Here is a 23,674-nt window from a genome sequence, read left to right on the forward strand (position 1 = left end):
ATTAATGAAATTGAGAAATCAGCCCACATTGGGTAATCCATCTTCCAAGAAGGAGGTGAGATCCTTTGTGAAAGAAAAGACAGCCGTGTCAGGCGGTCTGGGCCAGCAGTTTGGAGGGATAGTTTTAACCCCAGCACTGCCCCTAACCGGCTGAAAGGTGGGTGGTCCAATCACATCAGCTCCCCGAGCCTCAGTTTCCCCATCTATAAAACGGGGGGTAGGCTTCATGGCCCCTCTCTCACTGTAATTTTCCAATCCGAGGCTCAGGGAGAAGCCAAGTCCATAAAACGAGCAAAATTCCTTCAAGTACTGCTAGAAGTGAACTCACTGGTCAAGGCTGAACGATTTGTTCTTTGGTTCCAGGCAGAAGCCGCCATAGGGTACCAATCCTGATTAATTTATCAAAACACTGCCCAGACAAGTGACCGTCCTTTAAAGCGCCTACCTTCCCATCCTCTCGCGGGAACACGGGAACCCAAGAACGGTGCCTAAACTTCAAAAGCCCGCCCCTGAGAGGGGACGGGGCAGCAGGCAGAGGTCTAACCGTGCGCCTGCGTACTGTGGCCGGAGGGCCGAGGTCGCGCGGCGAGCCCCTCACAAGCTGTGCAAACCGCGCGAGATTTTCTCCCGAGCGCCGCGGCGGTGAGTGACGCCTGAGGGGCCGCGCCCTGGGGACGCTGCGGCTGAGGGTCCCCAGCTGGGTCCGGCCTTCCGGGCGAGCGAGGGCCTAGGAGCCAGGGTGACCTTCAGGCTTCCTCCGGGAGTTGCTGGCGACGCTGAAGAAGCAGAAGCAAGTCTTTTTTTTTTTTTTTTCAAGAATTGTTGAGAGTAAGCAGCCTCAAATATGGACATAGCTGTGTTTAAGGTGCCTCTGGGATGTTCATTTAACACATTTATTGAGGAGCTGAACGTAACTCATGGAACAAAACAGACACAAATCCCTCTCCTTTTGGTGCTTGCGCTCTGGGAAGTCAGTTTGAAAGTTTGGCTGTAGATGCAGAGTTTTAGTAATTTCCACGTGAGTGGTTGGTAGCGGGAGCCGCAGAGGAAGGTGAGATCACGGAGGGCAGAGCCGTGCAGGAATCCCACGTGAAGGACCTGGGCGGAGGAAGGAGGAAACCGGAGGGCTGAAAGGGGAGGAGAGCTCCCGGCCAGGAAGAGTGGAGGGAGTCCCAGAGATTTCCACGTTTTGTCACATGGCGGTGGTGAAAAGAATAATTTGTGGTAGAACCCTTGAACAAGATCAGGATAAGTGTTTTCTAAAAGGTGTTAGGAAGCTCGCGTCATGGAAATGGTATGTGTTGTGTTTGAGTAGGGGTTCTAGGTCATTACCAGTTGTGCGACCATTGCCAGTTATTAAACCTCTTTGTGCCTCCCTTTCCTCTTCTATAAAACGGGGACAATGACAGTACCATCCTCCTAAGGTTGTTGGGTGGAGGGCTTAAAGGAGACCATGACTGTAAAGTCTTTAGCCTAGTTCCTGGCACTTGGAACATTCAGGAAATAGAAGAAGAGAAGGGACTTTCCCAAGATCCCAAGTGATTAGAAGCAGGACAAGTACAGTACTCTGCTCTTCCTAGTTTGGTGCCCTTTCCCTTCAAGAGGGACGCTCAAATAATATACTCTTTATGACCCACACCAGAGTGAATTTTTCGTTTGATTATTGATCTGGTGTTATTTCGAAATATTACTTGGCACCAATTAGGATCCCCTTTAATACCATACCAAGCAAATATGGTTTGCTTAATATCAGTCAATGAAGACTTGAGATTTTGTCCCCCCAACTTGTGATGAATTTAACACCACCACCACTCCTCCTTTCATATCTAGAATCTGGTGTGTCATATTTTAGATTTTAATTTTGTGACTAAATCAAGTTCTTTATGTTTTAAATGTGGTGTTTGTTGTGCTATCGAGGGATATTGTGTGATTATCCTACATTAGTTAATTGTAGTATTTGACACTTGAAAACAGGGAGTTTTTTAATATAGGGAGAGAGAACTTTAATAGTGTACTTTTCATGCTGATAAGCAGTATTTGGATAAATCTACAGTGAGCATATTTTAAAGAAATAAAGCATACATTGAAAGTAATTAGAGAAAAAGGCAAATATCAAAGTTCATTTGGAAAGAGTCCTTTGATTGAAAATCTAGCCATCGTGGTGCTATTAATAACCACTAAGTTCAGTTATCTTTGGACCTGGCATCCATTTGGAAAACTTGGCTTTTTAATACTTACGTGGTTTACACACAAGGTGATTCAATAGAAAATTTCCTTTAAAAAATATATTTAGGGGGGCTGGCCCCGTGGCTGAGTGGTTAAGTTCGCGCGCTCCGCTGCAGGCGGCCCAGTGTTTTGTGGGTTCGAATCCTGGGTGCGGACATGGCACTGCTCATCAAACCACGCTGAGGCAGCGTCCCACATGCCACAACTAGAAGGACCCACAATGAAGAATATACAACTATGTAACGGTGGGGAGCTTTGGGGAGAAAAAGGAAAAAAAATAAAATCTTAAATAAAAAAAAATATATATATATATTTAGGGGGGCCAGCCTTGTGGCCTAGTGGTTAAGTTCAGTGTGCTCCACTTCGGCAGCTTGGGTTCATTTCCTGGGCGCAGACCTATACCACTGATCGGCGGCCATGCTGTGGCAATGACCTACATACAAAATAGAGGAAGATTGGCACAGATGTTAGCTCAGGGCCCATCTTCTAAAGCAAAAAAATATATACATATCTCTGTGTGTATATATATATTACACATATTTACACATATTTAGCCCTATAAGACGTTATGGACTTCAACTTCTTGATGTGATGAAACAGGATGCATGCAGCACCAACTTTAAAAAATTCTTGCCTAAGAAATTGAACCTGCATCTAACCAAGTCTCTAGATCTAACTACCAGTCGAGGATAAGGGAGAGAAGAATGAGGTAAATGACACCATGAGGAAGCAATCAAAAGACACTTGACGTATAGGCAAAGGAATGAAGAAACAAATGTTTCTTCAACAATCAATGGCATGAAAGAAAAAAGGAAGGGAGTTAAGTTAATACTATTAATTCTGTTAGGTTAATGGCTTAGTGTTTATTTTTAAAATAATCTGTCCTCAGAGCTGCATAATTGAGGGATTTTGGGGTGAATTGGATGATGTCTGGGATTTGTTTTAAGGGGAAGCTAGGAAATGCAGTCTTTTGGCTAGGTAATGTATCCAGAAGGAGAGAATGGATATTGAGGGCAATTAGCCTTTAATGTCACAAACAGATTATCAGTTTACTGTGTGCATTATAAAAAATAAGGAAGCACATAGGATGAGTATCCATGTTTTTCATACTATTTCATGGAATGTTGCTAGCATCAGACGTTTAAGTCTTAATCAGGAGCAGAATTCCCCTCCTCTTGGAAAGGGTGCCTATAAGAGAGTTGGGCATCATTATATGGCTGCAAATGTAAGAACTCTGTTTTGGGGAGATTGTAGGGCAATATTGGAAAGAGTGAGGACGTGTGAAATCTGGGATGAGGAGATTTATGTTTCAGTTTCAACTCCTCTGCTTACCTACTGTGTGATCTTGGGTACAAACTGTACTTCAACCTCCTCTGTAAAATGAGGATAGTAATATATTTACCTATATAACTTGGTTTTAAGGGATAAGTAATGGAATCTGTGTGAAACCTCTCTGTAAATTATCTCCATATAAATACTATATTAAGCAAGACTTGAAAAATATTCCATGATGATTATTTAACATTTTTTGGAATATGTATAAATCTCAGGTCTGGATGAGATACTCAGGTACAATATGGGATATAGAGAAATATGAAGAAATTTCAAGGATCCTGCAAATTTAGAAACTAGATTAGAAGTAGAGTCATGCATAAATGAAATTACCCAGTGATACAGGCAAAGGATTATTAAATATTAAATGGATTTACAGATGGTTGCCAAATGTCTAAGTGTGCTGCTGTATAAAATCTTTACATTTAGAAACAATGCTAAGAGCTAAATATGTTGTAATTGTTACTGTAAAAAAATAAGCGATTCACATAGTTGTTTTTCTTTGGGCCTCTCAATAAAGACAATAAAACAAAATATCTAGTGAGAGAAGACAAAAGTAGTAAATAAATATGTTAATTTAAAAAAGGATAATATAGGCTTAGTATCTCAAAAATCAAACAACTTAAACATATAGGATGGAAATTTTTATGTAGTTGTTAAGAGATTGGCTCTGGAATGTCAGACAGCTTGGGTTTGAATCTCAGGTCCACCACCTGAGGGAAGTGGTGGAGCTTAAACCCTTTAGGACTCAGTTTCCTCATCTGTAAAGTGGGGATAATAATAATAATCCTTAATAGGATTGTTAGGAGATTAAATGAATATATATATTAAATATTATAAGATATTAAATGAATATGTATATTTCATAGCACTCACAACAGCGCTTGGCACGTAGTAACACTCACCAAGGGTTTGTTCTCATTTTTACTGATGGATAAGTAAGAAGGACTATTTCCCCCAAGTCAGATACTAGAACTTCACTTTGCTTCTTTCGTTAGCTCAAATTGTAAACCCAGAATAAACTGATCCTTTACTTACTTATTTGGCCATTTTATATTACAGAATTTCCTATAAGGTGACGGTTTAAGAATACTTTTGATATATTACTTTTGTAATGAGCAAAACTATTAAGAAATTTCCATTTTGATAAATGAATAAAAGAATTTTTCAAAATTTGGTTACATCTCAATTAAGCAGCTAGTGTTTTCATTCTGCTGCTGGATTAACTGGCTAGCTCTGGAGGAATATATCATATTGTTTTCTTTTAATCAAGCCACAGCGGGAGGCTTAATAATCCTGGTATGAAGATGAATGTGCTGGAATTGTGAGGCCAAAAGCATTTTGTCCCACTCAATCTTCAATGAACTTGTTCCTATTAGTCAAAATTTCTAATTAGATTTAGTCTTTCTTCATATATTTGCTTTAGGAGGCAAACTGGGACAGGAGACTATATCTTTTTTGGACCCTAAATGTGAATTTCCTCTCCTTGTTCAGAAACACAAATGTGCTGCTTTTTAAAATCTTTTTAATTTTTATTTTTTCTCTCTAAAGCCCCAGTACGTAGTTGTATATCCTAGTTGTAAGTCCTTCTAGTCCTTCTATGTGGGATGGCACCACAGCATAGCGTGATAAGCAGTGTGTAGGTCCGCACCCAGGATCCAAACCTGGGAACCCTGGGCCACTGAAGCAGAGCATGTGAACTTAACTACTATGCCACTTGGCTGGCCCCTGCTGTTTTTATTTTTAAATTAATATTTCAAAACTTTCTTGTGATTTTAAAATTTTTCTATTTACGTGGGTTATATTATACAGAGATCTTGTGAGACCACCGTGCGAACAAGGCGATGATTGTCCAAAGAGTGGTACTGAATTCCCGACCTGGTATGTGTTTGTCTGTGACGAGTGAACAGCTGTGGTCTTTGATAATTATTAATACAAATGGAGGATCAAAAAGTAATATGATGTCAACGTGGTAAGTTAAGGCAGGAAGATATTAACACGAGTAGAGATATTAGAAAAAACTCTTTAAACAATGTAATGCTCAATTTTTCAAGTGATAACTTATCAAGCCTATTTATTGAAGAAATAAAATAATTATAATATTTAGAAGATTATATTACAAATATATGTGACTTTTGTTTTTTCTTTATAGTATGCATCACTGATTCTTAAAATTTGCTTTTCTGTTTTATGTGAAAATCACTGACATCTAACCTGAATCATAGAACTCAGGTGTGGAGGTAACCTGTGAGGTTTGGGCGCGTGCTGCCCTAGTTTTGCTGCTTACCTAGCGTGTGGCCTGGGGAAGTCACTTACCTTTTCTGACCTCTGTTTTAGTAAAGTGAGCAGTTAGATTAAAATCTTTACATTCTAATTCTACCTTAGAAATTTAATAATTCAATGAATAAGAAGTTTGCTTATTTTAAATATAACTGAGTAAGAGTACACTTTTAGTGATGGCATCTTCTGCTTATAAATTTTTCTTTTCATACTTCAAATTTTCTAATTTCCTAATTTTCAAGACTTTATTTCTTTTTGTTACATTCAAGTTTCTATTTTCTTCTTAAAATGAAGAAGGAAAGTTTATCTAACTATTTACTTTGTCCAATGTGGTGTTTCTGCTACCTTGTGAATTTTAATTTTCATATTTAAAAAAAAAAGCTGGCTGTGATCTTTTACTTTTTGAAATCCTCCTATACTTTTAAAACAGATGAGGTGATTTACCTGTATTCATCTTAAAGAAGAAAATTTGACATTGACAGAAATATTCCAAAGGAACTTCTTGGAGAAAATCAAGAACAATTTAAACTGTTTGAAGAATTTATGCTGAGTTACAGAGAAGTTACAAAACAATATAGATTTATTCATGCCTGTATTAAAAGGGAGTGCTCTGAATCCTAGAGTGACCTTTTAAAGAATATAAATAGTTATATAGGAAAGTGACTTGTGGATTTTATATTTTTGCCTGATATTTTAGGAAAAAATGGTAATCCAGTGGCAGAAAATTTCCGAGTAGAAGAAGTAAATTTACCGGATAATATCAATGAAGGACAAGTGCTAGTCAGAACTCTTTATCTTTCTGTGGATCCTTACATGGTAAGAATCAGGACTTTGTGACTTGGTGAAAATTAATTTTTAGTATTTTTCACGTCGCATCTGAATTTTATTATGCAATCCTCATGATTAATAAATATTGGAGTAATTATATCTTGGCACCTGTGAATTACAGATTGCCTTTGTTTTTATTCACAAGTATTTTTAAGGAATGTTACAGAAAGAATGTTTTCATAATAGTAGTATGTGTGGTTAGTCAAGTTCTTTCAGATGTCCCGATCACTTCCCAATGGTAAGTAAAACTTGAAGATACTAAATTAGGATTAGAAATTCTCTCAGATTGGTCTGGTTTACAAGGCAGGCTCTGTATAAGACCTTTATTCTAGATGGTCTCGTTTTGAGAGGAACAGACTCACTTATGCTACTTCTGGATAGATTTATTGCAAAGGTATATACTGCCCAGGACTGCAGCTGAGAAGCCATCAGGCACATGCACTTAGGCTCTCTAAATAGGGATACTTTTACTTCTTCCTTTCCTATATGGATGCGTTTTATTTCATTGTCTTGCCTGACTAGAAGTACGATGTTACATACAAGTGGCAGGAGCGGACATCTTTATCTTGTTCCTGATCTTAGGGGAAAAGCATTTAGTATCTTGTTAGCTGTGGCATTTTTGTAGATGCCGTTTATCAGGTTGAGGAAATTTCTTCCTATTCCTGGTTTTGTTGAGTGTTTTTATTGTAAAAAGGTGTTGGATATTTTTTTATTGTGGTAAAACATATATAATATAAAATATACCATTTTAACCATTTTTAAGTGTACAATTCAGTGGCATTAAGAACATTCATAATGTTGTGCAGCTGTTATCACTTTTCATTTCCAGAAATTTTCATCATCTTAAGCAGAAACTCTGTGCCCATTAAACAATAGAATCACCATTACTCCCTTACCCCCAGAAGGGGTTTTGGATTTTGTCATATGCTTTTTCTGCTTCTATTGAAATGATCATGTGATTTTTGTTTTTTAATCCATTGATATGGTTTATTATATTAATTGATTTTCAAATGTCAAATCAATCTTGCATTCTTAAAATAAATCCCATTTGGTCCTGGTGTGCAATTCCTTTGACGTGTTGCTGGATTTGGTTTGCTAATTTTTTTTTAGTGAGGATGATTGGTCCTGAGCTAACATCTGTGCCAATTTTCCTCCATTTTGTATATGGGATGCTGCCTCAGTATGGCTTGATGAGCAGTGTGTAGGTTTGTGCCCAGGGTCTGAACCAGCGAATCCTGGGCCACCAAAGCAGAGTATGAGAACTTAACCACTATGCCACGAGGCCAGCCCCTGGTTTGCTACTATTCTCTGGAGGACTTACATCCATAAGGTCATAAGACCATGTTCACAGTCTATTGTTTTCTTTTCTTGTGATGTGTTTACCTGGTTTTGGTATGAGGATAATATGGGCCTCGTAGTGTGAATTGAGAAGTGTTCCCTCCTCTTCTGTTTTTGGAAAAGTTTGTGAAGAATTGGTAGAATTCTTTAAAAGATTGGTAGAATTCCCCAATGAAGCCATCTGGCCTGGGCTTTTCTTTTTTGGAAAGTTTTAAAATTACTAGTTCAATATCTTTATTTGTTATAGATCTATTAAGATTTTCTGTTTCTTCTTGAGTCAGCTTCAGTAGTTGTGTCTTTCTGGGAATTTCTCAGTTCATCTAAGTTGTGTAAATTATTGGCATACAGTTGTTCTTAGTATTCTATTATAATCTTTTTTATTTCTGAAAGGTAGGTAGTAATATCCCTTCTTTCATTCCTTTTTATTTTATTTTATTTATTTGTTAATTTTTTTTGAGGAAGATTAACCCTGAGCTAACTACTGCCAATCCTCCTCTTTTTGCTGAGGAAGACTGGCCCTGAGCTAACATCCGTGCCCATCTTCCTCTGCTTTATATGTGGGATGCCTACCACAGCATGGCTTTTGCCAAGAAGTGCCATGTCCACACCTGGGATCCGAACCAGCAAACCCCGGGCCGCCAAGAAGCGGAATGTGCAAACTTAACCACTGCACCACCAGGCCGGCCCTTTTCATGCCTGATTTTAGTAATTTAAGTCTTGTCTGTTTTTTTCTTGGTCATTTTAGCTAAAACTTTGTCAATTTGGTTGATCTTTTCAAAGGACCAACTTTTGGTTTTGTTGATTTTCTGTATTGTTTTTCTATTGTCTATTTCATTAATTTCTGCTCTTCTTTGTACTAGTTTTACAGCTTCCTGTCTTTATTTGTTAAAAAAAAAAAGTTAAAAGAAAATCAGGATTGCTTTTTATTCAGTAAACAGTGTTGGATCAGTTCACTATTTACTTTTGGGAAAAAAATTACATCCTTAGCTCAATCCCTACACCATAATAAATCCCGACAGATAATAAAAACTTAAAGAAAAAATGAAACTGTAAAACATTTTAGAAAAAATATAGGTGAACAATTGAATGATGTTGGGGAATGAAAGACTTTCTGGAAGGACAGCAAACCCAGATAATATGAAAGAACATGATTGATAAATGTGGCTATTCAAAAAAAAACACTGTATTTTGTAAAACACAGTAAAACGGAATGTACAAAATCAAAAGATAAATGGCAAACTTAGAAAAATTTGCAATATAAATAACAAGAAAAAAGATAGTAATGTCTGATATGCAGAAAGCTCCTATACATTAATCTGTAAAAAGTAAAAAATTGGGCAAAGAACACAAATAGGCAATTTATAATCTCTTTCTGGATTACTGTTTCTATACGTATACTTGCCTCCTCCTTCTGGCTTCTAGAGTGCCCTTGTAGAAGATAAAGAGAATCCTGGCTTACCTCTTCTCAGGCTTCACTTATAATGGAGACCCAATTGGCAGTACCACCTTCTGCCAGGACAGTTGTATAGCTTTGGGAAAGCTCCTCTTCCCTCTGATCCACAAGTGCAATTCAGGCTCTGTCTTCCAGTGACACCAGTCACACTTGATTCTGCTTACAATGGAACACAATTTGATGACTTCATTGACAATTCTTCCCAGAGGTAGCAAGAAATTTTTCTTTATGGGCTAGGGAAATGAGGTGGTGATTGGTCTAAAACATTCTAAATAGACAAATTTTCAAGTTGAAACGGGTAAAATGGTCATTGATTTCCCACAAACCTAAAGATGCTCCCCTTTCAATGGCAGCCAAGGCAAGCTCAGTCAAACTATGGGCGTCATCAGTCTAGACTTTGCTAAGCAGATCATCTGAGGAGAATAATTATCACAAATTCAGGAGAAAAATGACAGTGCACTAATTAGTATTCAGAGTCAGTTCTTGATGTTGACTGCTTTGGATTTCTTAAGACTTTTATACTTTGATGTATAAAGATACAACTCAAGGGCATCCAAGGACTACAGATATCCTAATGAACAAAATGTAAAGAATGTCACTTAAGCCCAGGATAATAAATACAAAGTAAATGAAGAGAACAAAATTGACCAAAATACAGCCAAGGTTCAAGATTAGAGGTGTTTTAAAAACCGAACAGAGCAGACAAAAAGGAATAGCTGAAAACAAGTGAAAAGGATGTGTTCTTCACAGAATTCTTTAAGTTGGAATAAAGTTCCCATTCAGCAGAATTCCCTCGGAGAGTCTTGGAGTGAGAGAAATTCATGACCTAGAGATTTTATTAGTGGAGAAATGATGAAACAACTAGGACTATGACATGGATTGAATTCATGATCTTCACTTCTAAACACCCACAACCTCAAAACAACAAAAAACAAGAAACCTCTTTTTCCTCCAGGGAAATAAATAGTTCCTTCATCCACTCATTTCATGCTACACAAAGCACCGAGTCTTTCTTGAGAATTTTATCTCTTTGTTTTCTATATTCCGTCAGTCAATCATCAGGTCCTGTGGATCCCACCTCTTATGCACTTCTCGGTTCAGTCCACTTCTTAGTAAGCTCCAAGGACATCTCCCTAGTCTGAATCACCATCCTTTCTCTCCTAATGGGGTATCCTGCATACACTCTTTGTCCCCTTAAACCATCTTCCACACTGCAGCCAGAGTAATCTTTTTGTAATAGCAACTAACCATGTCACCTTGCTTAAAATCGTGTAATGGCCTCTCATGAATCTTGAGATAAAGACTAATATGCTGGCCATGGTCTGAGATGCTACATAGTCTGGCCTCTGTTTGCCTGCCCAGCCTCACCATACCCTACTTTACTTCTTACCCTTGTATGCTGGCCTCACTGGGCTGCTTTCTTTTGTAACACACCAGTGCCCTTTTTTGCTCAAGCCTTGTATTAATCATGTTTTTTATTTTCAGTATTTTATGATGCTTTGGTATCTTAGGGGCCTTGCTAATCTTGGAGAGACTGCCCCTCCCAGGGCTAACTGATTTTTAGAGATAACAAACAACTTGCCTGGACACACCTTTCATATGTAAACCAATCAATCTAAAGCCCTTATCTCCTTCATCTAACTTCACTAACTATCACACATCCTTCATCTAACTCTCACACCCCAAGCCAATATTTCCCCTGCTCTAAATCATCCCAGGGCCAGGTACCAGATAGCTAGGGACCACCTATTAGCTAGAGCCCACCAAAATTATTCAAACTATCCAATCCTAAACTTACTCAAGCTTGCCTTCCCCACCTTGCCCATTCCTTCCCCCAGAAACCACAATAAAGACTGTGGGCTGGGGCCAGCCCCGTGGCTGAGTGGTTAAGTTCACGCGCCCTGCTGCAGGGGGCCCAGTGTTTTGTTGGTTCGAATCCTGGTGCAGACGTGGCACTGCTCATCAAACCACGCTGAGGCAGTATCCCATGTGCCACAACTAGAAGGACCCACAACGAAGAATATACAACTATGTACCGGGGGACTTTGGGGAGAAAAAGGAACAAAATAAAATCTTTAAAAAAAAAAAAAAGACTCTGGGCCATGCTCTCCTCTTGCTGCTTTTGCCTCCTGACTAACTCTGGTGCATCCCCATGTGGCCCTGTGTGGTATGGTGTGCCCCTCATCTTGGGAATTGTAAGTAATAAACTCTTCCTTTAAGGCAGTTGTCTCTGTGTCTTTCATCTTACCATACCTGATTAAAACAAAATCCTGGGTACAGATGCAAGCAAGCCTTCATACGTGCTCACCCTCTATCTAAAAGCTTCCTCCCATCCCTTTCCCTTTCTCTGGCTAACCCCTGTTATTCCCTGGAAGCCTGCTTTAAAGAGATTTGCTTTGGAAAATCACCCCGAACCCTCAGACTAGTCCTCTCTGTTTTACTTTCCCAAAACTGTACCTCAACCTTCAGCATTTATCCCTCGTGTAATTAAGAATTATTTGTATAGTTATTAGATGTCTGTCTTCCCTAATAAAAAATAAACATGAAGACAAAGGTCTTATTTATCACTGTGTTTCCAGTGACTAGCATGGTGTTTATTAATTATTAATTAAAGGAAGAAAGGAAGAAAATCACTTTGGGTGCTTTCACTAGACATTGTTCTTAAAGAAAAACAAAACATAAGCAACTTTAGAAGGAAAAAAGGGAATCTAATGAACATTAAGTCATTAAAGTTTTATATTACTCCAAATTCACAGCTAATTTTAATCACCATGTGGATACAGTATTTACATAGTTATATTTAATATGTATATAACATTTAAATTTCATATTTAAGTGACTTTATATGCATATTTTCATATGAAAAACTAGTCCAAATAGCATTATTTTGGTGGTTATATAATATTCTGTTGTGTTGCCATCATTTACTTACCTATAGGGAATTACTTGTTCCCACTTTTTCTATTAGCCTTGTTTAAAAGTCAGGTCCTTGGTCTGGCCAGTACCCAACAACTGCTACACTTGCTTTCCAAGAATACATGAAAGGGGAACACAAGCAAAGGTGTAGGGTATTCCCATAGAAACTTCTGACTCAGGGCTGGCCTGTGGCTGAGTGGTTAAGTTTGTGCGCTACAATACGGTAGCCCCGGGTTCGCTGGTTCAGATCCTGGGTGAAGACCTATGCACCGCTCATCAAGCCATGGTGTGGTGGCATCCCACATAGAGGAACTAGAATGACCTACAACTAGGATATACAACTATGTACTGGGGCTTTGGGCAGTAAAAAAAGTAAAGAGGAAGATTGACAATAGATGTTAGCTCAGGGCCAATCGCCTCACCAAAAACAAAAGAAACGAAGAAAGAAACTTCTGCCTCAATTCTCAGTTTGGTCTGTGCCCCTGGTGAACTGGACAAGACCATGTGGGGGCCCCTTAGTCAAGCAGCCTTCCATCTTTTCCATCTCCTGGACCACACTGTAGGCCTCTACATCTTGGCCTCCATGAGAGAGACGAGAATGAGCCACAGAGAGGAAGAGAGCCTTGTCTACGTCTCAGAAAATTCTTCAGCCCTGATCCCCTGAAAGGGTGTGGTGCCATTGTGACTTTTTGTCTTTGCAGAATAAAGAGAACATCTCCTGAGATTAGGGGGTATGATATAGTACTTGGGCTGAAGTTGTGATGAACAACTGTACAAAAATCATTTCATTTCTTTTTGGGTTATTTCCATTGGAGAAGTAGAGTTGCTAGGCCAAAAGAAATGAGTGGTAGTATGGTCTATATGTTGCTAGTTTGTTTTCTATTAAAAATAGACCATTTTATAATATTATCAGCAACATGTAAGTGTAGCTAATTTGCCACAATCCATTAAAACCATTGACACACTATTTTGTATTTTTGCTAGTGTAATGTGTTAATATTACTTAAATTTCTTTACGTGATTGTTTAAAAATCTTAACAGCTTTATTGAAATATAATTCACATATAATACAATTCATACATTTAAAGTGTACAATTCAGTGGTTTTCAGTCTATTCACAAAGTTGTGGAACTACTACCGTGATCTAATTTTAGAACATACTTAAATTCCTTTTTAACTGCATTTCTTTACTCTTTAGAGAGAGGATACATTTTTTTTCAGGATAAAAAAATAACTGAAGGAAAGAGAGAGATTAAGATAAATTTTATTTATTTGACTAACACTTTACTTAACATTACTTATTATATACCTTTCTTTTAGTCACTGGGTAAATTAGTAAACTGGTTCAGTATTATCAGACAGAATTATCCTAATCAATGTTTTCTTTTTTTAGCGTTGTAGAATGAATGAAGACACTGGCACTGATTATATAACACCTTGGCAACTGTCTCAGGTGGTTGATGGTGGAGGTATTGGGATTATAGAAGAAAGCAAGCACAAAAATTTTACTAAAGGCGATTTTGTGATTTATTTCTATTGGCCCTGGCAAACCAAGGTGATTCTGGATGGAAATAGCCTTGAAAAGGTGATGTATAATATAAAGTATCTGATTTCTTTTCCCCTTGTAATTCTTATTTTGTGCATTTGGTGTTCAGTTCTGTTTGTTATTAGGGGAAAAATAAAAGCATACATTTTCTTTTAGATAGCTGCCAAAATATGGAAAGCCTTTGTTCCTTTTCCAGTGTTGTCTGTAACTATTTGTGACATTCTTAGATTACCAATGAATGGTGTTGCCTTCCATATTTAATTTATTTCTCAAATTTTATGTGTATAAAATAAAACTTGAGCTATAAGCATCAAAAAGTATTTTATACTAAGAATCAGAAAGCTGCTATGGCTGTATACTTTCAAGTTTCTTGAGAATTGCCACTTGCTTAAGAAATTCGTTTGGTTTGTGCTTGAAATTCCATCTTGTGTCAGAAATCCTGAGTTCAGTTTCTACTGTTAGGTTTAGCCACATAAAATTACTGATATTTGTCTGTTTTGACCCACAAAAACTGGCAGCTTCGTGTAATTCAACCTAAAATGTTGTAAAGACAGTTACTTTATGTCTCTGAACCTCACTTTCCTCATGTGCAAAATAAAAATAGTAGCTATTTCACAAGTAAAAGTGAATATTAAATTCTATGATTAAAGTGATTAAGGCTTTGTAAAAAGCTTTATAAAATTTTAGTATTTTTTATTATTACAAATTCTTATAATCAGTTAAAGGTGGCTTATAATATTATCAGCAACATGTAAGTGTACCTAATTTGCCACAATCCATTGAACCCACTGGCACACTATTTTGTATTATTTTTACCAGCATAATATGTGTAATGACATGTGAAAGATGTTATGCAATCATTTGTCAATTTACTGGTACTAATACACTGAACTAGAAATTTCTTAGCAGGAATTGAAAAGGAAATATTCAGCAGTTTCCAGTTTTCCCTGTCATTGTGTTGTAGTGGAAAACTGAGCAGTTGAAGAGAGCTTAAAAATGCTTTGGGAATAGGTATTAGATTTTATTTTTTTCCTTTTTCTCCCCTAAGCCCCCCAGTACATAGCTGTATACTCTTCGTTGTGGGTCCTTCTAGTTGTGGCATGTGGGACGTTGCCTCAGCGTGGCTCGATGAGCAGTGCCATGTCTGCGCCCAGGATTCGAACCAACGAAACACTGGGCCGCCTGCAGCGGAGTGCGGAGTGCGCGAACTTAACCACTTGGCCACGGGGCCAGCACCGGGAATAGGTATTAGAAATGAGGAAGAAGAATTCAGAAGGAATGGAGAAATGATGTTTGCTGAACACAAAACTCATCTCACAATGTTTTTTGGCTTTACTGATAAAAAAACTATTACTTAAATGAAATATTTCTGTGTACTATAGTTCTTTCTGTGTATTGTAGACTTTAATATCTCCATTACCTTTAACCACAAACCAGATTTAACTAATAGCCATTTAAAACTGCTGAATAGAGGCCAGCCTGGTGGTGCAGCAGTTAAGTTTGCACATTCTGCTTCAGCGGCCAGGGTTCTCCTGATCGGATCCTGGGTCCAGACCTACGTACTGCTTGTCAAGCCATGCTGTGGCAGGTGTCTCACATATAAAGGAGAGGAAGATAGGCACGATGTTAGCTCAGGGCCAGTCTTCCTCAGCAAAAAGAGGAGGATTGGCAGCAGATGTTAGCTCAGGGCTAATCTTCCAAAAAAAAACCAAACCCTGTCTAATACAGGGGGCTGGCCCAGTGGTGTAGTGGTTAAGTTCACATGTTCTGCTTGGGTAGCTTGGGGTTCACAGATTTGGATCCCAGGTGCAGACCTAGGACCACTTATCAAGCCATGCTGTGGCAGCATTGCGCATAAAGTAGAGGAAGATGGGCACAGATGTTAGTTCAGCTACAGTCTTCTTCAAGCAAAAAGAGGAGGATTGGCAACAGATGTTAGCTCAGGGCCAATCTTCTTCACACACACAAAAGAAACAACAACAAAGAAACTGCTGAATACAAACTGCCATTTTATTTCTTTGTGGCAGTTTACTACAAATCAAACTAAGGTGATGAATCTTGAGTCTTTTGGTGATTTATTAAATTTTTACCAAAATTATTCCTTAAAAAATTATTATAAAACCTTTATGGTGGGGAGTCTTTCTATATCATTTTTTTCAATTCTCCCTAATTTTACAGATAAGAAAACAGACACAGGGGCCGGCCTGAGTGGTTAAGCTCGCACGCTCCGCTTCAGTGCCCAGGGTTTCGCCAGTTCAGATCCTGGGCTCGGACGTGGCACTGCTCACAAGGCCATGTTGAGGCGGCATCCCACATGCCACAACTAGAAGGACCCACAACTAAAATATATAACTATATACTGGGAGGATTTGGGGAGAAAAAGCAGGAAAAAAAAAAGATTGGCAACAGTTGTTAGCTCAGTTGCCAATCTAAAAAAAAGAGAAAACAGACAGAAATGTAAGAGAAGTATAATTAATTATTTATAGGGCCTAGTAAACAGATAAACATAAAATCAAGAAATTGTATCACACCTTCCTTACATTTTTATGGTACATGTTAAGCATCAGTAATGGGAACTGTTAGAGTTTGAGCTGATTTTTATATAGATAAATGTTTACTTTGGGTTTGCTCAGAGATTTTAAAACCTTCCAACTTTGCCTTGTGATTCTTGTTAAGTTTCTTCTCTTTTGATATACTTGAGGCATTGACAACAAAGAATATTAGTGTCTTTTATGGGGGAATTCTTTTTAAAGTTTTTTTTTTTTTTTTTACTATAAAGAGAAGTAATATTCATTTGTTTTTTACTTTGTACAAGTAAATTATAGAATTTTAACAAGATTGAAGAATGGTTTACTGTTCTAGAAACTGTACTGGGTTGTTTATTAGTCTGCTTGAACCGCCATTACAAAATACTATAGACTGAGTGGCTTAAACAACAAAAATTTTTCTCACAGTTCTAGAGGCTAGAAGTCTGAGATCAAAGTGCTGGAAAATTTGGTTTCTGGTGAAGCCTCTCTTCCTGGCTTGCAGTTGGCTGCCTTCTCACTGTGTCCCTCACATGGCATTCAGCCTTTCGTCTGTGCACATGCAGAGGAAGAAATTTCTCGTGTCTCTTCCTCCTCTTAGAAAGAATAGCGTCCTATCAGATTAGGGCCTCACCCTTATGACCTCATTTAACCTTAATTATCTCCTTAAAGGCCCTGTCTCCAAATATAGTCACATTAAGGGTTAGGTTTTCAACATATGAATTTTGGGGAGGGACACAATTTAGTCCATAACAGGTTGTCCTTACCCTGTTGACAAACAGGATTTCCTAGTATTATTTTTAGAAGGTTTATGTTTTATTTTAGGTAGATCCTCAACTTGTGGATGGACACCTTTCATACTTTCTTGGAGCTATAGGTATGCCTGGTTTGACTTCCTTGATTGGGATACAGGAAAAAGGTCATATAACTGCTGGATCTAATCAGACAATGGTTGTTAGTGGGGCTGCTGGTGCTTGTGGATCCTTGGCTGGGCAGGTAAACTTTCTCAGAATTATTTGGTTTTCTAAAAAAGTAGTCATAATTGAATCTCTGGATACATGTATATGATTTAAAAGATAAAATTGAACAAATTTATAATATAATTATTTTACACATTTCTGGTAGAAATGATGTTATTACCTGCTTACACTGTCTTCATAACAATATGAAAAATGTTGTAGATTTTTGTATCTTGCTCACTATTAGCCAAAAATAGCCCTGGTGGCCTAGTGGTTAAAGTTGGGTGCTCTTATGGCTTCGGTGGCCAGGGTTTGGTTCCCGAGTGCAGAACCACACCACTTGTCTGTCAGTAGCCATGCTGTGGCAGTGGCTCACGTAGAAGAACTAGAGGGACTTACAACTAGAATATACAACTATGTACTGGGGCTTTGGGGAGGAAGAAAGAAGAATATTGGCAACAGATGTTAGCTCAGGGCAAATCTTTCCCAGCAAAAACAGGCATGGTAAATGCTGGAGCATTGCTCCAATCAATACAAAAAAGAAAATCATAGCGTACTTGTCTGGAATTCCATGAATTAAAAAACAAACTCATGTATTTTTTTTTTCCCTGAGGAATATTCACCCTGAGCTAACATCTGCTGTCAATCTTCCTCTTTTTTTTTTTTTTTTTGTATGCGAGCTGCTACCACAGCATGGCTGCTGACAAATGAGTGGGTCAACACCTGGGAACTGAGCCCAGGCTGCCGAAGTGGAGTGCACTGAACTTAACTACTAGGCCCCTGGGCTGGCCCCATAAACTCATATTTTAAAAAATATTTTCAAATAAGAAAACACTTAGGTTCTAGAAATATGGTAAATGTTACCATAGAATTTTATGAAGTGCATTGTTTTATGAATAATAGCCTTTATAGTGTGAAACCACTGAAACAAAACATTTTATCTTATTAGTGATTTTAGTTCCTTACAGGCCTGAAAAATATTGAATTGCAAGATAGTGATGTCTTGGCTCTGACTATCCCTTTTATAAAATCAGCTTTAAATTGAGAGATTTTAACATTCAAACTAAGTCTAGTTTTATTTAATCTTAATTTTTAAAAAAATAACTGTTCTCAGTTCTTTTGGTTTCAAATTACTTTTAGCTAAAAGCCCTATAATCTATCCTAAATTGTGATGAACATTCTCTTATTCTTGTAATATCCTGTATGCGTTTTTTCCATTTAAATGTAACAATAGAAAGTTGTCTAATTTTCAAAAATTTCTCCCCTAGATTGGCCATATAATGGGCTGTTCCAGAGTAGTGGGAATTTGTGGAACACATGAGAAGTGCCTCTTTTTGACCTCAGAACTGGGCTTTGATGCTGCAATTAATTATAAAAAGGAGAATGTGGCAGAACAACTCCGTGAATTATGCCCAGCTGGAGTGGATGTTTACTTTGACAATGTTGGCGGTGACATCAGTGATACAGTGATAAGTCAGGTTGTTTGCTGATTTGTTTATCAATTTGAATACTACATTTTATCTGATATCATATCTTTTTACCTGATACTGAGAGAGAAAAAAGCTGTATAAAACTGTAGGGTTTATTGTGAAAAATGATGTCATGATCAGTATGGTAATTCAGTGATACAAAAGAGCTTGCTGATATCTACTTCCATTTGCCTGCAGATTCGCACTATGGGCATCAATTTCAGTTCTTTGCCAGCAGAATTATATTTTTCACCTGCAGTTAATTTTTGTGAAAAATTACAGTTTGCATGGTTGAAATGGTGAAGTTCTGACCCCTAACTCACCATTAACCAACTCACAGCTGTGGCCCTGACTTTGGGTAGGGAGTGGATGTTCACAGATTGCAGGTATTGAAATATTTCTATCGACAATGTTATAAAATATCAGCATTACCTATTAACACTGCATTGATCTTTACGATATGTAAAATTATTTGCAGTTGAGGTTAAATTATTTAAATCCAAAGAAATACTCTACTACTACTAATAAAAGTAGCAGGAACATCACTGACAACTAATTTCATTCTTTTGCTTATTACCAAACTCTCATTTATCTTTATGTTCCTTTGGAGTAGACTTATTTTCTAGTTAAATAAAACTCTTAAATACATATAATGGGTATATCTTCTAAACAAAATCAATTAATTGGCAATAAAGATTAAATACAGTAGTCAAGGAGGCTTTCATTGAGGCAGCCATAAAATCAGTAAACAAAGGAACAGCATGTATCTTAGGCTATAATCATCAGTTTTCTCTGAACAGATGAACCAGAGCAGCCACATCATCCTGTGTGGTCAAATTTCTCAGTACAACAAAGATGTGCCTTATCCTCCTCCACTACCCCCTGCCGTAGAAGCAATCCGGAAAGAAAGAAACATCACAAGGTGTGTTCCACCCTTTCCCCTTATTACCAGATTCATTTAAAGATCATAGATGTATATGAAATGTATTGTTCTTCATATATAATTTTTGCATATTAAATAAAAATTGAAAATATACATTTTAAGCCAGTTCAATATTTAGGTTTTGGTTAACAGCTCCCTGGCAGAAAACTTTAAAAAAATACATCTGTTCCATCAATCTTTTGCAAGTCTTTTACAAGTGACAGAAACTCAATTCACATTAGCATAAGTGCAAAGGAAATTTATTGGCTCACGTATCTGAGGTGTCCAGTATTAATACTGGCTTAGATTTGGCTGGATAAGGGGTTTGCATAGTGGTGTCCTGACTCAGTTTTTCTCCTCCTCTGGGCTGTGCTTTCTTCTGGGTTGGCTCTGCTCCCTGGCACGTTCTCCTCTTGCAGCAGCAAGAGGATGACTGGTATCTCTAGTCTTATATTTTACCAAGTTAGCAATCCAAGCAAAAAGAGAAGAGCTCTCTCCTTGTGGTTTTATCGAGTCCCACAGCTGATACTTATTGGCTCAGACTGGCCTGGCTTTGGTCGTGTGAAGGTGGGGAAAAGATGTTACCTACAAAGTAAAATCACAGTGCTCTTGTCAAATGGAGTTGTAGATGCTGAACAGACAAAACAGAAGTCCATTACACTTGCACCTGTAACTACACCTAAAACTATATCTGACCAGACTGTGTGATTAAGCCTGTTGTTTGAAAGATTAACAGATATTAGAGTTCTGGAATGATTTGATTTTGGACTCTTTCACTCCCTCCCTAGTCTCTGACCATTATCCTTTTCTTCTCCACTACAGAGAAAGATTTCTGGTGTTAAATTATAAGGACAAATTTGAGTCTGGCATTCTACAGCTGAGTCAGTGGTTTAAAGAAGGAAAACTAAAGGTAGAACTTGCTTCTACTCTTTATCAATATCATTCTTCCTGCTATTGGATATACTTTTGTATTATTTGAATTTGTTATAGCAAACATATTAATTTCATAATAAAAATTCCTACAAAAGAAAAGTATACTGAATATTATAAATTAACTTTACCTCTCAGGTGAGTATAACCTCCTAATTGAGAAACTGTCATTTCCTTTATCTAGAATTTTATTAACTTTTACTTTTCTTAGATTATATTACAAAATCAATAGGATTTTTTTTCCAAATTGTAATATTCATTAATTTAACAAATATTTATGGAATGTGACTATGTGTTAGAAGCTGTGCTTTCTCAAAAATCATATAAGCGCATCTTAGTACCCCTATCTCTCCACCACCATACACCTTTCCTGCCCTCCCTGGACATTCTGTTATCTCTCTTGGTTGTTGGTTGAAAATCAGGAGTTACTAATCTTGGGTCTAGAGATCCTGACCTGGGATGTTCTTGAAACCTGGAAATGATAGCAGTTGTATCTGTATGTGCCTATCTACTTCGTTTTTTGAAAAGAGGGTGTATAGCTTGTGATGTTACCAATTGAAGATTAGAAAAATCAATTGATAGGAAACTTTTCTGGGTTACCTACATGAAATGAAGAATGTCTATTTTTCGACAGAAAGTGCTAAATAGTATTGCTGCCTTTTGCAAAAGTGGAAACTGTTAAATAGAAACACTGAAGGAATTTTTATTATGAAATTAATATGTTTGCTATAATAAATTCAGATAATACAAAAGAATACTAAATCTAGCTATTTTGATTTACAGATCAAAGAGACTATGATAAATGGATTGGAAAACATGGGAGGTAAGATGAATGTAGATTTATTTATTATATACACGTGCTCAGCACATGTACTCCCTTTTTTCTTTGAATTCTACTTCTCTGGTGTTTTTTTCTTTTTGAATCATTTCTTTCCTGTAAAATGGTCCTACAGGTTTCCTTAAATGTCTTAATCAAACTCCATGAAAGTTCAACTTAGTGGTGTTTAAGAGTTATTGTTTTCGCATTTCAAATCATAAAATAAAAGTGTTTCTCTGGTTTCATAAACAACTTTTGAAAAAAATGTAAGAATCATGAAAGTCATTTAGCCTCTATTTACCTTTTTCAAATTGAACAGTTCTAAGGCATCATAAGATTATATTAAGCAAATTTTCAATATTTAGGTGGGTTTTTTTTTTTGCCTAACATACACATTTTGGCATACCTTTTTGTTTGTTTCAAATGAAAAGGATTAAATCAAACTGATTTTTTTCCTTTCTCAGAAAAAAAATTTAATATATTTACTAAACTGAAATATAAATTTCACTCATTTTTTGGCATAACAGATGTATATTTCACTTAGTAAAACTTTATGATTAGATTTATAATATTTTAGCTATTTAAAAATTGTTTTTGCTTACAGTTTATCGTCGCTCTTATTTGCCTATAGTCTTCAGACTCTGTAAACAGTGAATGTTGATGTGGACATCAATTAAACATTTATAGTTTGGGTGAAAATTTAAGATGTTAATTGGATTAGTTTGTCCTGTAGCTTTGCCATTGTTTTCTTTTCATGACAGTTTCCTTTTATGCTGCATATTAAGATCGTTGAAGAAATTACTCAAATTAATTGTATGTGTCTGACTTACGGATAAACATGTATGATAATGACATTTATGTTTTCAGATAATCAAGGTTTTTTTTCTGTCTTTCCAGCTGCATTCCAGTCCATGATGACAGGAGGTAACACTGGGAAGCAGATAGTTTGCATTTCAGAAGAAACCTCTTTGTAATCTCTATAAACGTCTTCATCAAGGAAATACATAGATTTCTTTCCATTTTGCACAAAGATTTTCAAGATACGTTAAAAAAAACCTTAGAATACAGATAGTTTTTGATTTAAATGTGACCATAGGTGATATTTTCTTAGTTGCATAATTCTTTCCTGTATTTTCAATATCATATCCGTACTCTACATCCAGCATATGAGTATTTACAACAATAGATTGAAGTCAACATGATCTATTTTTCTTTCTTTTACTAAAACTAATATTACATATGATATTTTTATCAGATATTCTGAAACTGCTGGAGATTTGATATAACTCTTAATGGATCATACAAAATAGCTTTTTAAAATTAATAACTTTGATTTAAAATGGAATGCTTGAGAAGGCACTTAGTAACTATTTGCTGAACTAGAAGTGCTTTACATAATTCCTGAACTGAAACTTGGCATAAGAATAGAATTGGGATGGCCTTTGCATATTGTAGATGGAAAAGGGACTTAATGGCAGGGTGTGTGTGTAGGAGTTTGGGGTAATTCAGAGCTTGTGGAACAGTTTTTGGGATAGGAGAGCAGAGGCTTTGTGTTGGGAGTAGTATGAGAAGAGAAGTAACTGAGGTCTGTTAGGTTGACGGAAAGACTAGATTTATACAGAAGATGATCTATTTGTGTTTTGCCAAATAATTTACTGTATAGCCTAAAAACTCAAATATATATTGATAAAAGCATATGTTTATTTTATATTAGCAGGCACATACTGTCAAATAATTGTAAAGATTTCAAGGGCAAATAGATAAACATCACTTGGAGTTTTAGGTGATTAAAAAGATTTAGACAACAAATATAGCTTCAGAAAATGACTGGCCTGACTGGGCAGATTAACAAATGGTTGTAAACATGAATGTTCAAGGTCTACTAATGTACCTCTGAATAAGAGACTTTGTTTTATTAATTGTAATCAACCCTTTAGAACAGTAAAATTGATATTATTCTGAGTGTTGTGCTGGTTTATGGTCATCTGTTTACACACTGTGTCGATGAAAATAATCCATAACCAATCTATAAATGAAAATTTGGATGAGTTTATTCTGAGCCAAAATGTGAGGACCATGGCCTAGGGCCTGCCTTCCCCAAGAAAGGAAGGGCACCAAAGAAGTGGGGTGTAC

At 36.9% G+C, this 23,674-nt stretch overlaps 1 protein-coding gene across 13 annotated transcripts; it reads left to right on the forward strand.

Moving 5' to 3' along the window:
* Positions 1-411: 411 nt before the first annotated feature.
* On the forward strand, positions 412-23,503 carry PTGR2 (prostaglandin reductase 2). Of its 13 annotated transcripts, none has more exons than XM_008534805.2 (10): positions 412-790; positions 5,371-5,439; positions 6,536-6,654; positions 13,767-13,958; positions 17,270-17,440; positions 18,672-18,881; positions 19,673-19,794; positions 20,617-20,704; positions 21,508-21,547; positions 22,439-23,503. In XM_008534805.2, exons 2-10 carry the CDS (start codon positions 5,403-5,405, stop codon positions 22,513-22,515), a joined length of 1,056 nt encoding a protein of 351 aa, XP_008533027.1. In that variant the 5' UTR covers positions 412-790; positions 5,371-5,402; the 3' UTR covers positions 22,516-23,503. The 13 variants fall into 13 exon arrangements, with proteins under 13 accessions (XP_008533027.1, XP_070450001.1, XP_008533028.1 ...); XM_008534806.2 differs by having other exon boundaries at positions 470-828; XM_070593896.1 differs by having other exon boundaries at positions 480-790; positions 5,371-5,530.
* The last annotated feature ends 171 nt before the right edge of the window (positions 23,504-23,674 follow it).

This window comes from Equus przewalskii, chromosome 25, assembly GCF_037783145.1.
Source record: "Equus przewalskii isolate Varuska chromosome 25, EquPr2, whole genome shotgun sequence".
Classification (NCBI taxonomy): domain Eukaryota; kingdom Metazoa; phylum Chordata; class Mammalia; order Perissodactyla; family Equidae; genus Equus; species Equus przewalskii.

What these genes read in the sequence shown, in the direction of transcription:
- PTGR2 (XM_008534805.2), top strand. Translation starts at nt 5,403, where the DNA reads ATGATTGTCCAAAGAGTGGTACTGAATTCCCGACCTG. An exon ending in TTTCTGTGGATCCTTACATG is followed by an intron (nt 6,655 to 13,766) that starts GTAAGAATCAGG and finishes TTCTTTTTTTAG; the next exon opens with CGTTGTAGAATGAATGAAGA. An exon ending in TTAAAGAAGGAAAACTAAAG is followed by an intron (nt 20,705 to 21,507) that starts GTAGAACTTGCT and finishes TTTGATTTACAG; the next exon opens with ATCAAAGAGACTATGATAAA.